The sequence below is a fragment of the Humulus lupulus genome, chromosome 2 (assembly GCF_963169125.1).
Source record: "Humulus lupulus chromosome 2, drHumLupu1.1, whole genome shotgun sequence".
Lineage (NCBI taxonomy): Eukaryota > Viridiplantae > Streptophyta > Magnoliopsida > Rosales > Cannabaceae > Humulus > Humulus lupulus.
The window spans coordinates 12,530,664-12,546,838 of NC_084794.1; the positions used below are offsets into that span (position 1 = coordinate 12,530,664).

The 16,175-nt window shown below is 34.1% G+C and overlaps 1 protein-coding gene across 1 annotated transcript; it reads right to left on the reverse strand.

Annotated features, from left to right (window-relative positions):
* Positions 1-2,238: 2,238 nt before the first annotated feature.
* On the reverse strand, positions 2,239-3,810 carry LOC133817299 (uncharacterized). Its single transcript, XM_062249780.1, has one exon. The coding sequence runs from the start codon at positions 3,720-3,722 to the stop codon at positions 2,451-2,453; it is 1,272 nt and encodes a 423-aa protein (XP_062105764.1). The 5' UTR covers positions 3,723-3,810; the 3' UTR covers positions 2,239-2,450.
* Positions 3,811-16,175: the final 12,365 nt, after the last annotated feature.

The following is a 16,175-nucleotide window of genomic DNA, read 5'->3' on the forward strand; positions in this document are numbered from 1 at the left end:
TCAATGAGAAGGAGGATTTGTGCTTGATTTGGTGAGGCCAGTTGGGTTGCGTTGGCTTCACGAATGTCCCATTTTGGGAAAAGGAGTGGTCTCTCGTATCAAGGAAGAAAGGAGGAGGGGACCATGGAATAGTAGTACCACCACTCGGCTCTCACTATGAGTAAGAGGGTGGTGCACCAAAATGTTAGAAGTAGATGGGCATGCGACACTCTGGACGTACTGAAAATAGGATTTCAGATCCTTACAAATGACCTTTTAATGCCCTATTTATAAGCGGTAATGAGGGATTATGACAAATAATTAAGTAAAGAGATTAGCGATAATCTCCTGATTAGGTGAAAGTCATGCATGAGGATTTGTGCTTAATTTGGTGAGACCGGGTAGGTTGCGTTGGCCTTACGAATGTCCTTTTTGGGAAAAGGAGTGGTCCCCCATACCAAAGAAGAAGGGAGTAGGGGCCACAGGATGGTAGTACCAACACTTGGCTCTCACTGTGAGTAGGATGGTGGTGTGCTAAAATGTTAGAAGTAGGTGGGCACGCGAGACTCTGGGTGTATCTCTCATGGGTTCCGCCTTTCGAAAAATTTGTTGGTGTGTCCCTTGGGGAGGCTTCTCGGACTCCCGAGAAATCGACATGTGAGTATATTCTTGATTACATCCTCGAGGGCCTCCTCGGCAAGTCTTTACTGGCAGGTTACCGAAGGTGTGTTCTCGGGTCTTGAGTAATTGATGACTAACGTTTCCCTTCAATTCCTCTTTTCAGGGAGTTGGATATTCAGGTGAGTACCGTCCATGTGTCAATGATTGCTGTCCTCCGAGAAAATCCTAAAACAATTATAATATCTGATAACTTGCATAGTCTGAAATGTATAGATGCATTTCTTTTGATGTTAATATCCAAAGTTACATAACAAATTGAATCAAGTTAATTGTAATTGACTTGAATCGAACATTTATGAAACATATTAGAACATGATTGAAATATATTCGAATAAAGTTAGAGCAAAGGTGAAGCTATGCTTTGTGCACACAAATGTGATATGTTTTAATTTGACTATCAATCACTAAATGTTGATTCTAAATTCCTATGATGGAAATACATCTCTATTGCCGCTCCAAAATCTGAACTAATTTTTTTTGCAATTGCCTCGAATCTACACATATCGAGCTCAGTTAGAACACAATTGAAACATAATCGAATAAAGTTAGAGCAAAGGTCGACCTATGCTCGGTGCACTCATACGTAAACTTTCCAACCACACCCGTTCTTTAAGTCCTTGTAAATTTGGAATGTTTTCGTTTCAGAATATAGTGCTAATGGCAGTCTCATTTTTTTAATTATAGGCCTCTCAAATAATAAAAAAACTGGATACATATATTAATTGGCCAAACCAAATGTAGATACTATCTTCTATGCTGATCGTGCATGCAATTATATTTTATACTTTATCTATGCATCCTCTTCTCAACCTCTAACCCTTAGTTTATATTTTCGATATTTATCAAATTGAATCAAGTAAATTGTAATTGAACATTTATCAAACCATGTTAGAACACGATCAAAATATAATTCGAACAATTAGTGCTTCAAGCTACCATCGCAAAAAAGTTGGAATATCACCACATTATCAAGTCACCTTTAGAAACTATCAAAATTATCGAAAATCACTTGCTGCGGTGAAAAATTCTTACTTATCAACTATAGCCTAAATTTACTAAACGACCCTTACTTTTAATTTTGTTTAATATGTACGATATTTACTGTTTTACCCCATTTTCTGACCTGAGGTTTAGAAGAATTTGCCCAAAAACATGTACAAAATAGCAAGTTTTTTATATCACTGTAACAAGTAGTTACTTTTCGCAGATACTTCATTTTATTCCAAAGAAGATAACTGCGACTCTGTTTCATGGAAGCCATTGCAATGCCAAGGAAAAGCATTTGCTTTTTTTTTTCTTTTCTTGTAGCAATTTAACGAGCGACTCTGACATACTACACAATTGATTAACAAAATCAAACCTTGTATTTCAGTTCTAAAGAGTAAAGGTAGTAATGTTTGATGACAATTGACAGGCATAATTACTCAGCAATTCATTATTCCATGCTATGCCTTATTCAATAGTGTCAATGCACCATATCAACCGAAATCTGGTATGCAGGAGCAGAGATGATACCTCACCAAAATTTGCAAATGACCAGAAATTTAAATTTAGCATCAACAATGAACTATGTAATACTTGAGGAAAATGTTACCATTTTATAAGTGCATACTTGAAATAATCAAGATTCTAATGACAAGTACACGAATTCATTATAAACCAAACAAAAAGATCAAAATTTCAATGACATGCTCAAAAATCAAAATCTGCTAAAGGACTCAAAATGCAAGAAGCCCAAGAAGCAGTCAATCCCTATTTGATCTAAACCGTTGTGTTAATTACTCGAGCACTTACTTTCTTTTAGTAGCTTTCAGCTTTGTTTCTCCACTCTTCAACTTCTTCTCCTTCCTTCCATCAGACTCTCCACCTTTGACCACTTTGATAGGCGAATCATCTGCCTTCTTCTTCTTCACAGTACCATCTTTCTTTTTCCCTTTAGCAGATAACTCATCTTCATCTTTCGCCTTCACCTTCGCCTTAGCTGACTTCTTCAATGGCTTCTCTGCAAGAACCTCGTCCTCCTTAACTTCTTCTCCCTTCTTCCTCTTCTTCTTCCCCAACTCACCGCTGCCCGTGACATCATTCTCAACACCCGCACTTACTTCCACATCACTATCGAGTACATCATCCTCATCAATGCCCTCTCCAGCACTAACATCCATATACCGAACTTCATGAATCCGACCCTTCTTCTTCCCAACTTTATCTTCCTTAACAACCTTTTTATCTCCTCCTTCCTTCTCAACCTTCTCCTCTACCACGGCCTTCACTCCCTCAATCTTCAACTTCATATCCGGCAACGCCTGATAGAGAGGCAATGCCACAGATTCCAGAAGCTTCAGATGGAAGGACCTTACGTTCCCCCACTTCCTAGGCACAAACTCCACAATCCCATTAATGGCAGCCACTGCATTCTCCACAATATCATCCGAACTCATCGAAGCTTTTGCAACTCTCACCACGCAACAAGTCCCGGTCCTCAAGAACAGCATGGCAGAGCTGCAAGCCTTCTCAATCTGCTCCTTCCAATTCTTGTGCTTCAAATCCACAGGCACCGGAATCTTCTTCTTCTTGAAAAATTGCTTCCCCAAAAGCCTCGGCAACAAAGGAACGACACGTTTATCGGCCAAAAACAAGGCGTATGAATCGCAAAGCTTGCGCTTCGCTTCGAAGGCTTTGTAGTCTGACTTGAGCTTGGAAAGCTTTATAACCTTCGATACCGGAATACCTTCGGACTTAATCTTTTTCACGGCATCGTCTTTGGTAAGACCGGATTTGGACCCGTCGTCGATGATGAGGCAGAGCTCAGAGGATTCGGAATATAAGGAGTGAGCTAGAGGGACCTTGTAGGCATTGACGCGATCCTTGGCTGGGATTTTCTTCAAGGTCAATATGAGATAGACGAATTCGTCTTCGTCTAAAAGCTGAGGCTTTTGAACGTCCGATTTGGAAATCTTCCATTTCAGAAGAGCTTTCACAGCCTTCTCTACTGTTTTGGGACTCACTCTGAGGCTTGTGGTCGTCGAAGGAGGAGGAAGAGGAGCTGCGTCCGCGACTGCCATGGTTGCAGACAGAATTATGGAGTCGACGAGAGATAGAGGCTTTAGAGTTTAGGGTTTTAGGAGTTTCGGGTGTTTTAGGGTTTTGTTATTTCGACTATCATTGGGGGAGGATGATGAATTGAGACCATGGGCCTTTCCATAAGGCCTTTCTTTTCAAGGGAATTTAAAAAAAAGGGTAATTTACAAAAATACACTAAAAGTTTAAAAAAATATGAAAAATACGGTACATTACAAAAATACGGAATTTTTTTATAAAAACACGGAGTGGCAAAAGCATAAATACGAAGTGGAAAAATTATAAATAAAAGTGGCAAAATACAATTTTTTGTGATCAACGTTTACAAATTTGTAAATATCTGTTGCAAAATTGTAAACATCTGTTATATGTTTGTAAATAATATTTACAAAAATCAATTTTAGAATTGTATTTTTTTTTTTGTTACATAAAACTTACGAACAAATTCGTAACTAATTTTTTTATTTTTGTACCAATAGTTTACAAATTTAGTTTCATAAATTTGAAAGATATTTTTTGTAACTAACATTTACGAAAATAATTTATTGTTAAGAGGTCGTAACCAAAATTTACATAAAAATAATATATTTTTTCATATTGTTATAATATTATACCAAAAAATTACAGGAACCATCTTATTTATACTATACAACTCAAAAATATAAATTTAAGATATTCATTATTTATAAAACACTTTATTAAGGGAAATCTACAAAAATACATTAAAATATAAAAAATATATGAAAATCTATTACAAATTTGTAAATACTTGTTACAATTGTAAATATTTGTTACAAATTTGTAAACATCTATTATTAAATGGTAAATAATTTTTACATTTTTGTAACTAATATTTAAAAAATTAGTTTAAAAAGAGATTAAATTGTAACTAAAAAATTTATTTTTGTAACAAAAGTTTCTTAAACTAGTTTTATAATTAGAAAATATATTTTGTAACTAATATTTACAAAAACATTATATAATTTTTATTAGCATAATTGTAACAAAGATTTATAATTCTAATTTAAAAATATTAAAATAATAATATTGTGACGATCACTAACTATATTGTAATATATAATTATTAAACCAATAACTAATGTAACTCATAGATATTGATATTTTTTAGTAATCATGGATATTGAATTTGAAAGCAATAAATAAAACATAAATTTATTTAGTTTGATCAATTTTTTTAATTATTTATCCTTTGTTATTTTTATAACATCTCTCAACATATATACTACTAATTTATTAATTGACTTAATTAAAATAAGTTTATTTTTAATAGTAATATTATATGTTTTCTTAAAGCAATATCATAATTGTTTTGTCTATATAATGCTTTGTTAACCTATTTAAATATCAAGTAAAAAGTAAAATATTAAAAAAAACAAAAAAAAAAAGAGATATCTGAAAAAAATATAGACTACAAAGACAAAAAAAAATGGAAAATATTAGCAAAAAGACAAAATAAATTTACTTGATATATATTTATATATAAAAGTAGCATATTATAAAAAAAAAAAAACATTTATACTACCGTTGGAATCATTGGATGGGTGATTCAGCAAAAACAAAGAATTATTTTGTAGGTGGAGACTAAAGCAGAAGTTACAAATGGGAGAGATAACAATTATATCGTAAATTTGTAATAAACTTATATAACCGTATATTTAGACTTTTTTTCTCAAATACCGTACAATTTGTAATTTTCCCTTTAAAAAATATGGCTTTTTAGCCGATGTGCAAAAATATGGAAGTTAAACTTTATTTACTTTGTATGGAAAAATTTAACTACAAAAAATCAGAATATGGGAAAAGTTATCCCACATTAAAAAATAAAAAATAAACAAACAAATCATTCATTAAGGAGCTGTACTTGTAATCTCGTTGATTGCTTTTTATTTGATTGGATTGTTTGTTGAGAATTATCCCCATTAGTACCATCACCAAGCTAATTACATTTTTGTTTTTTTTTTTAAATTTTTGGTCTTGGATTATTTGGTCAACGATGGCTCCGAAGTAGATTCTGAAGTTTTTTTTTTTCTTTCTAAAAATAATAATTAGAAGAATTTTTTTTATTTTTTATGAATTGGAGTTTAAATATGATTTAATATGGAAATTTGTAGGAATATCGATTAGATGGTTACATATATGCACTGGTATACTAAACACTTAACAATAAGCAACTTTGATTGGTATTAGAAATGTCAAGATTGTTTGTAAAATCTTGCTCTGTCATATACTATATTAATCTAATTTTCTTCAACTTAAAATCTATTAATTTCCTAATTCTTTTACATAGTATAGAACCATTGATTTCATATTTTTCTTATAGCTATTTTACGGATTATAATGATAATCATGAAGTTCATGATGTCCATTTTAAAAAAAAAACATAATAATTAACTTGAAATTTGAAAAAATTAATTAAACCTACTAATATGGTTGCATTGATTGACCAAAAATATACAAAAAACAAGAACTATGATTATTTTAGATTCAACTTTGTCTTTGCGATAAAAATATATTTGATATTGGTCTGAATTCTAATTGTCAAAACATTCAGTAACAACAAAGTAACCAGTTACCTTGAAAAACTGTTATATTTTCCAATTAAGTTTTTCAGTGACGTATTTAATTGCAAACTAAAGTAACCAGTTACCTTCAGCAGTTACACCCAATTAACTACTTAAAAATTTACAAAATATTACAGGTATGGAAAATACTACTTCTTTGGTTCAATTTGGTGGCAAGTGGTCGGAGGCGAGGGAGGAGGTTGGTTCGTGGTCAGATCTAGTTTTGTTTTCTGTCTTGGGATCTATGGTAATTGGTTACCTTCACGTTGTTTGTTTGTATATTTTAGGAGGTGACTGGTTACCTTCACATTCTGATGTGTGTGTATATTTCTGGGTTCTATATGGTAACTGGTTACCTAGGTTACCAAATCATACTTACTCTTCTTCTTTTTTTTCCTTCAAATGTGATGTTTTTTTTTTCATTTCTAATATGAGTGACTCGTCAACCTCTTATGATAACTGGTTACCCCTCTTATGGTAGTAAGTTACTAATCACACTGTAACTGGTTACCCCTCCTGATACATGTTATTTAACCTCTAAGATTATTTTTTACATAAATGTAAAAAAACACAAACAAGTAATTGGTTACCCCTCTAGATAAATGTTATTTAAGCTAGCTGTAGGATTTTTTTTACATAACTTTGAAAAATTAAATAAGTAACTGGTTACTTTACCCAGGTTTTAAAAAAAAAAAACGTACAACCTAAAAAAAAGGAAAAAAATATTTACAATAAATAAAAAATAATAATAAACACAATTCATATTACAAAAAAAAAAATTTGCAAAACAACCATGGAAAAATTTAATATAAAAATAGTTATATAAAATTAATATAAAAAAAATAATCAAATTACAAACATACCCTTCAAAATTCATAAAACTTGATTAAGAGTAAAAATATGGCATAAACAAAATTTTATACAAAAATATGGGAAACTAAACCCATAAAAGTGAAATTAAAACAAAAAAAACCATAGATTAACTTTTCTTGAAAAAAAAAGCCATATTTTTGCACAATCTATTAAAATTCTCATATAATATGTAATTTTCACTTTTTTCAATATAAAATAGAGATTATTTCAAAGATTCTTTTTTATGTATATTAAGAGGAAATATAATAACAAAACACTACATATATAATTAAAAAAAAATTATATTTATTAGGTTAATTATAATTTTTTTAGAAAAAGAATATAATTTAATTAAAGAAATTACAATTTTTTTATAATAATAGAAAGTTATAATTTTTATATACATTTCGTAATTTCATAATTTTTTAATACTATGTTTGTATAATTCACCTAAAATTATATATATATATACATACATATATATTAATTCATAACTTAAAACTATTTCAAAAATCAATTTTTTTCATTAATTTACTAATTATTTTTCTAATTCTTATATGTTATTCCCGAAAAATCAATATAATGACGTGACAATTTGAGGTGAAGGGTGGCAATGCATTTATACCTGGTGGCACATTGATGATCAAATAATGTGCTGACCAGAGGGAGTGTGAAGGAGTAGGAAATTGCCTACTGGGTAGAGCTTATAATTTATTATTGGTCAGAAAGTTACTAGCTAATGATTGCAGGAGTGGTTACCTCTGGTCAGGAACATGTCGACCAGAGACTTTAAAAGAGCATCTCAGAAAACATGTCGACCAGAGACTTCAGAATTTCAGGAACTTAATGTAACATTCCAAAAATCCTAATAAGGCTTAAGTGCTTTGATTAGGAGTCCGGGAGGGCAATATTGGAATATTATGTGCTTATATGTGAATTAATTGAATATTTATGTGATTATGTGAATTGCATGGTTTATATTATTATATAGTTGATTATGCATGTTTAAGTGTATTAAATGTGCGAAACATGCCCGCTTTTATTTAAAGGGACATATTTGTAATTTTGATCTGTTGAGGGTCTTAATTGTAATTATATGATATTATGTGATTGAGACCATATTATTATGTGGATGTATTTGAGATATTCGGCACGAGTCGGTCTTTTTGAGCAAGGCAGTGGTTTAGTCACAATGAGGGATTTATACCTGGCTCGGGGTGAGCCAAGAGGTATTTCGGTAATTCAATGAATTACCCGGACTCACTAGAGCATGAGTTGTATTTTGGGGAAAAATAGTGATATTTCGGGTTTAGCGAAATTAACAGGGAATTTTTAGGGTATTGTGAGAGGCAATTTTTCCCTTGAGGGGCGTTGAGAGGAAAGAGTTGCCTTGGGGACATTTTGGTTATTTAGACCCTTGACTTAGGTGAACTCAGCCGTCAAGTTTACCAACTCAGAATACTCTCTTGCTCTCTCTCGTTCTCTCTCTCTCTCTCTATGTTCTCTTGGTGTTTGAAGAGAAATTGATTCCAAGCTTAGGAGATTACTTGCTAGAGGAATTAAGGGAATTTGGGGCAAGTTTAGAAGCTATTAAAGCTTTGGAAACAATTGGGATTGAACTCCATCAGAGGTAACTTAATTGATTGAGTTTTGTTTTTTGTTTTTGGTTTTTAATGGTTTTTTAAGTTTTATGAATTTTGGTTTTGATGAAGTTTTAATTGAGTTTTAAGGTTGGTTGTTGTTGGGACCATTATTATGGTCGAAACAAGTGAAATCGTGTTTTGGGGTGATTTTTGGGAAGTTGGCGATTCTTAAAATCGCTTGTTTTCTGAGTTCACAGTGTCGCGCCGCGGTGCTGTTCTTGGAGCGTCGCGGCCCTCATGAACTCAAAGAACAAGGGAGGTGACTTGAATCGCCTTGGCGCCGCGGTGCTAGGCGAGTTGCGCCGTGACGCGTGTCCAGTGGTTTTGGGCTCGGGCTCTCTGACTTGTTGAGCGTCACGACCCTTGTTGGGGGCGTCACGACTCTAATTAGGAAAAATGTTAAAATGTAGGTTTTGGGAGCTAGGAATCCAAACCTAAGGGCTCGAGAATGGTTCTACTACCCGGGTTAGTAGAATGCAAGTTCCCAGAGGCTAGGAATTGGTCTGGAAGCCTTTATTAGTCTGTTTCCTGATAGTTATTCATTGTTATGGTTATTGTTATATTATTTCATATAATATAATATTAGATTAAATAATGTGACAAAATGTGATTTGTCACACCTTGTAACATATTATTGAGAGTCACAAAATTGGACACATGTGTGTGCCCAAATGTGACATATTTTGGAGTTACAAAATAAGTTACAAATTTGTAACTCCCAAATATTACCCAATAATGTGTATATTATATGTTACACATTTGAGATTGGATTTCATAAAGCCATTATGAAATATGGCTGTTAGAGATATGATTTTAACCCCAATAATGTGTTTTGGGAGTTACAAAATCATTTGGGAGGGTTTGGAACCGTTTGGAAAAACATCACATTTTCAAGTGCTGAAAATGGGCTGTGGCCGCGGCCTGGGGGACAGAGAGTAGTGGCCGCGGCCACTGATGTCCCTGGCCACGACCACAGGTGCATTTCAGGCCAAATTTTCAGTTTTTTCCAAATGTGTTGAACGGTTCTAAAATCCCAAATAACTCCCAAATCTCAATTTTAATTCCATATTAATCCAATTAAACATTGGTAACAGCCATGGGGGTTGGTGGAATTTGAAATCCAAAGGGTATCTCAAACTCTATAAATAGGAGCCTAATGCTCACTTGTATGACACACCATTTTTCATCCACAAAGCACTTGGCTGAAAAATTCACCTTGAGGCTTAATTATTCCAGAGAGCTATTTCCTTGAGAGATCCCTTAGTGCTTAAAGAATAAGGGGAAATAAGCTTTTGAACAAAGGTTTTGAACCTTGTTCAAGTTGATGATCCTCACTACTCTACACTTTGGTTGAGTGTGATTTTGTGTTTTCCATTGATTTTTCATTCAGTTGTTCTTCTTGTATTATTATTGTATTGAGTTTGTAATCCTCTTCTTCTATTTCTATTTACATATTTATTGGTATCTCACTTGTATTGTTGGTCATTGAGTTGTAAACCTATTTATCTATCATCTAGTCCATTGTATTCTTTGCATAGAGTTGTATTTTTGGTTTTTCCACTTTTCCATTGAGCAATAAAATATATTCTCTAACAATCAAAAGCTTATTCCTTTTTGTTTCAACGGAAGGAGAGACCATAAAGATTATGAACCAAGACTTAGTAAGGTTGGATAGGTTTGATGGATCCAATTTCACTAGGTGGCAAGACAAGTTGAAATTTCTTTTGACAACACTCAATGTAACACCCCAAGTTGCTAATAAGGTTTAGGACCTTGATTAACGTGCCTGGAGGTCAATAAGTGAATTGACATGTTAATATATGAAATTAAATGAATATGTGATTAGAATGCATGATTAAGTGGTATAATATATGCACGTGGGCCCCGTTTGCATGATAAGGGTAAATTGGTAATCTTAGCCCGTTGAGGGCATAAATGTGATGATTAAATTATATGATTTGTACCACGTGTGAGTGGTGATATTATTATGATGCACGTGTCGAGACGGTCCTAGGGAGCTAATTAGTTTAAAGTCACAACGGGATTAAATACCGGGCTTAGGAGGAGCCTAGGGGTATTTTGGGGATTTTGTAAATTGAGTTTTTGTGAGTTAATGGTTATTGGTAATTGAGTAACTTGAGTAACCATTAGTAACTGCTGAGAGTAACAAGTTGTGAAGGGAAAGTGGTAGAATTGTAATAGAGATGAAATGACAAAAGTGCCCTTGAGGTTTAGTTAGGAAAGGATATTTATGGAAGGGTAGAATAGTCATTTGGCAAGGGATAGATAGCTTCAGATGAGGGATTCACGTATAACACTTAGTTAGAAATTGGTTTATGCTGAAATTGGGGGAAAAGCTAGAGGAAAAGAGGAGAAGAAGAGGAAAACTGAATTCTTGAGACCTAGGAGAGAATTAAGGGAGTTTGAGGCAACCAAATTCGAATTTGAGCAAGGATTGATCAAAGGTAAGAATTTGTTCTCTGTTTTGTTGAAATTAAGCTTGAATTTACAGAGGTTAAGTGTGGGAACCTAAAGGAAACATGGCTGATTTACTTGGAAATTCAGTTAGGTTAATCAAAAGGAAAGAGGCTTGAAGCTGGAATTGTGAAGAGTTCAAGCTGAGTTTTGATTGAGGTATGAATCCTTAGCATGTTTAAATTTCGTACCTAGTGTGGTTTAAGATTTTAGAAGCTTGGTTTGCAGTTTTTAAGCTTTGGATTATGTTTTAGAAGCCATGGTTTGAATTTTTGAAATTTGAAACTCAAGAGTGGATTTTGAGTGTGATTGTGTAATTGAGTTTGTTTTTGATGTTTATAGGTTGTTAAAGGGTTCATTTGGGGTTTTAAATTGATTTTGGGGCTTAGGTACTTTTTTGGGTTGAATTGGAGTTGTTTTGGCTCGGGAAAACCGCAGGGGAAACCCCAGAAATCTGGGTTCGCGTAGGGGCGCCGCGGCCCTGTTCTTTGGCGTCGCGACGCAGGATTGCATCAGGATCAGGGAAATGCCTCTGGGCGCCGCCGCCCTTGATGGGAGTGCCGCGGCCCTAGGCTATTTTTGACAGTCAAATATTGCATTTTTAGGGCTTTTGCTCGGGGGCTCGGGAGATGGTTCCAATACATTGTTTTAGGGAATTAGAGGTCCCGAGAGTACGGGATTGGTCTTGGGAAGTGGTTTTGAGATTGGTTAGTATTAAAAGTGTTTTATATGTGTTGTGACTAGGATTTCGGAGAGGCTCGGGATAGAGGACCATACTTGTGACCTTGGTGCATCGGAAAGCTTGGGATATAGGCAAGAGAACTGTAGCACCCGTAGAGCAGGGCACGGGCCCATATTTTTGTTGCAGGGTGTGGCCCTAAGTTGTGTTGTTGTTAAGATGTAGTCTTGATTGAGTTATTATATGTTTGTATGCTGTTTGAAAATGCTATATGTGATTATAGTAGGGTGAACGGCGAAGGGCCGAGAACGACAGTGGGGCCGGGAATATCACTTAGCACATGGAGTGCTTGTGGTTAGGGTAAGACCCCAATGGATACATGGGATATCCTTACGGTGTGGACTGAGAACCCAGGCTTTGGTAACGCTTCTGGGACGGCATGGCCGTATATGTGTTTAAATCTTGTAGACTATCTGTTTGTCTGTGGATTGTCTGACATAATGGTTATATGTTATGCGTATGTTATGTGCTGTGTAAGTTTTCTTGCTGGGCTTCGGCTCACGGGTGCTCTGTGTTGCAGGTAAGGGCAAGGAGAAAGTCAACCAGCCATGAGTCCGGAGAGTGTGGGGGAGGCGCGTACATGTTTGGCCTGCCCGACTGCTTTGACTGGGGGCATTTTGAGAAATGGCTGTATTAAACTATGTTTTGGATAATTAGTCATCTGTAAACCTATTTTGAATTGTAAATATTTTGCAAACCTCATTTTGGGATCCTGAATGTTAGACTCTTGAACTTTTAATGAAATAGAGTACTTTTTAAAGATTACAGCTTTGACTTGTTGTGTTAATCACACTTTTGTTCTAAAAACCTCGCTTAGCGAGTTAATTGCACGTTTTAAACTCACTTAGTAACGGCTCTAAGAAGGTACAAGAAAATTCGTAATTTCTCAATATTTTGAATTTTCTTTCATTGATGGGAAAACTCTTTTACCTCAAATTCATGGGTTACAAGTGATTGTGAACAAGTTGAAAATTCTCAAGATTGAGCTTCCCGAGGCCTTCCAAGTTGGTGCAATAGTGGCAAAATTACCACCAACTTGGAGGAGCTATAGGAAAAGAATCCTCCATAAGAATGAGGATTACACTTTGGAAGAGATCCAAAAACACATTAGAATTGAAGATGAATCGAGAATAAGAGACAAGGGTGTGAATGAGTCTAAAGATGAGACTTCCAAGGCCAATGCGGTTTCACACAAGCATCCAAAGGGCAACAACAACAACAAAAGGGGTAGTGGGAACCCTTTAGGTCCAAAGAAAGATCATGGACAATTCAAAGACGTGAGAGGTCATTGTTTTGTTTGTGGAAAACCCGGGCACTATGCTAGAGTGTGTAGGTACCGAAAGAACCCACATGAGAATGAGGTAAATGCTATAGAAAAGGAAGAAGAGATCCTAGCATGATTACCATGTTTATGTGCCTTATTGGGAAAATTGTTATTTTGTAATAAAGCTTGTACTCTTGAAAGCTATCAATAAAATTAAAGTATTATTCTGTGATGATTCTTTATTTTGCTATGAGACATTTGTGTGAGACATTAACAAAGTTTCAAAATGAACTTGTTAAAATAATAGGTAAGTGTATAGACCTATTATTTCATAATGTGATTATTTGTTTGAGAAATTCTCACATTACACTTGTGTTCACATTTTATTTTGTGAAATATATAAAAGAAAGCAACAAAGTGAAAGTTACTTTCAAATAAGTGTGCCTTGCTTTAGCAAGTAAATGAATCAAGATAAACATTGAGATTTTTTATCTTGATCTATTGAGTGTTTATCATGAAGCTTAAGGACTCATGATGAACTTTGAGAATCATAGGTCTAGATTTATCTTGGAGGATAAATGACTTATTAGAAATAAAGAGATTTCTATTTTAAAGTGATATTTTATTATCACTATGTGAGAAATGTGGGGGTGATGCTCCAAAGTTAATCAATTTATTTTGTTGTTAATCAATTGATTAATTTGGTCATCCTATCAAATAGGTGATTTGGAATTCCACATTCTAAATCACATTCGCTATATGTGTATAGAATGGATAAATCTAGACATACTTGGTGTCTACAGTTACTGTTTGTAATATTTTGATTCAAGAAGGAATCAATTTAAAACATAAAGGAGAGTTTTAGAAACAAAGAGGTTTCTAGAATTAATATTCAAATGTTTATCTTGGATATTAAACTATAAAATAGTGGGGGTGTTGACTATGGTCAAAATCACTATTTTAAAGGGGTAACTATTTTAATCAAACTATGGCTAGCAACAAAGTTTGAATAAAATAATGGGAGTGTCTAAGTATGCATACATGAGAAAAGAAATGATTCAAATGGAATCATTTCTACATTTCAAGGGGTGGGACTTAGACTCCCTAAAGAGATTCACGGTTGATGGTAACCTATCTTAATACTAGTAACCAAACTAGTATTAGGTACAATAGGTAATAACAAGTCAATCAAGTGAATAGATAGTAGTACTCAAAATTTGTCCCATCTGAGATATGAGTACTAGTGTGTTACCAAAATGATGGTTAAAACCGAAAGGTTTTTTTAATAGAACTCAGTCTTGAGAAGACAAGTATTTTAGGGTAACAAAATACTGTAAGAGTTCTACCTATATAGACCTAGGGGTGGTGCCGCCCCTCATGAGAATTGAGAGTCATTCTCAAGAAAAGTCTATGAATGGAATGTGTACATGGCCATTAACGGTGCAAAAGCGAAACATTGAGGTCTCAAGTGAACATAGCAAAGGTGTGTGTGTTATCACCGGTTTGTTATCAAGGGATAGTGGTTCAATGCTTCGGCAACCAAAATTTCAACAAACTTTGTGATAATTACACTAAGGTAAAATTTAAGTCGAAAGACATTTTACTTTATGCACCAATGCAAAGGTTTCTATAGAGACTGATTATTTAATCAAGTGGGGGAATATTATATTTTAATATAATGTTTGATTGATTAAGTAAGTGTTACAAAAAGTGATTATTTAATCTAGTGGGGGAATGTTATATTATTTCATATAATATAATATTAGATTAAATAATGTGACAAAATGTGATTTGTCACACCTTGTAACATATTATTGAGAGTCACAAAATTGGACACATGTGTGCGCCCAAATATGACATATTTTGGAGTTACAAAATCAGTTACAAATTTGTAACTCCCAAATATTACCCAATAACGTGTATATTATATGTTACACATTTGTGATTGGATTTCATAAAGCCATTACGAAATATGGCTGTTGGAGATATGATTTTAACCCCAATAATGTGTTTTGGGAGTTACAAAATCATTTTGGAGGGTTTGGAACCGTTTGGAAAAACAACACATTTTCAAGTGCTGAAAATAGGCTGTGGTCGTAGCCACTGAATGATGGTGGCCGCGGCCACAGGTGCATTTCAGGCCAAATTTTCAGTTTTTTCCAAATGTGTTGAACGGTTCTAAAAACCCAAATAACTCCCAAATCTCAATTTTAATTCCATATTAATCCAATTAAACATTGGTAACAGTCATGGAGGTTGGTGGAATTTGAAATTCAAAGGGTATCTCAAACTCTATAAATAGGAGCCTAATGCTCACTTGTATGACACACCATTTTTCATCCACAAAGCACTTGGCTGAAAAATTCACCTTGAGGCTTGATTATTCCAGAGAGCTATTTCCTTGAGAGATCCCTTAGTGCTTAGAGAATAGGGGGAAATAAGCTTTTGGACAAAGGTTTTGAACCTTGTTCAAGTTGGTGATCCTCACTACTCTACACTTTGGTTGAGTGTGAGTTTGTGTTTTCCATTGATTTTTCATTCAGTTGTTCTTCTTGTATTATTATTGTATTGAATTTGTAATCCTCTTCTTCTATTTTTATTTACATATTTATTGGTATCTCACTTGTATTGTTGGTCATTGAGTTGTAAACCTATTTATCTATCATGTAGTCCATTGTATTCTTTGCATAGAGTTGTATTTTTCGTTTTTCCACTTTTCCATTGAGCAATAAAATATATTCTCTAACAGTTATGACTAGAGTGAATCGTTAGGCTCGGGAGGAATGGACAACACTCGAGGGTCGTCAGACACAATTTAACTCAGAACCTGAGGTAAGAAAACTGTACCCGATCTGTATTTAGGGCTTGGTCCAGTTATAACC

Excerpts from the sequence above, each read along its gene's own strand:
- LOC133817299 (XM_062249780.1), bottom strand. The coding sequence starts at position 3,722 with ATGGCAGTCGCGGACGCAGCTCCTCTTCCTCCTCCTTCGACGACCACA.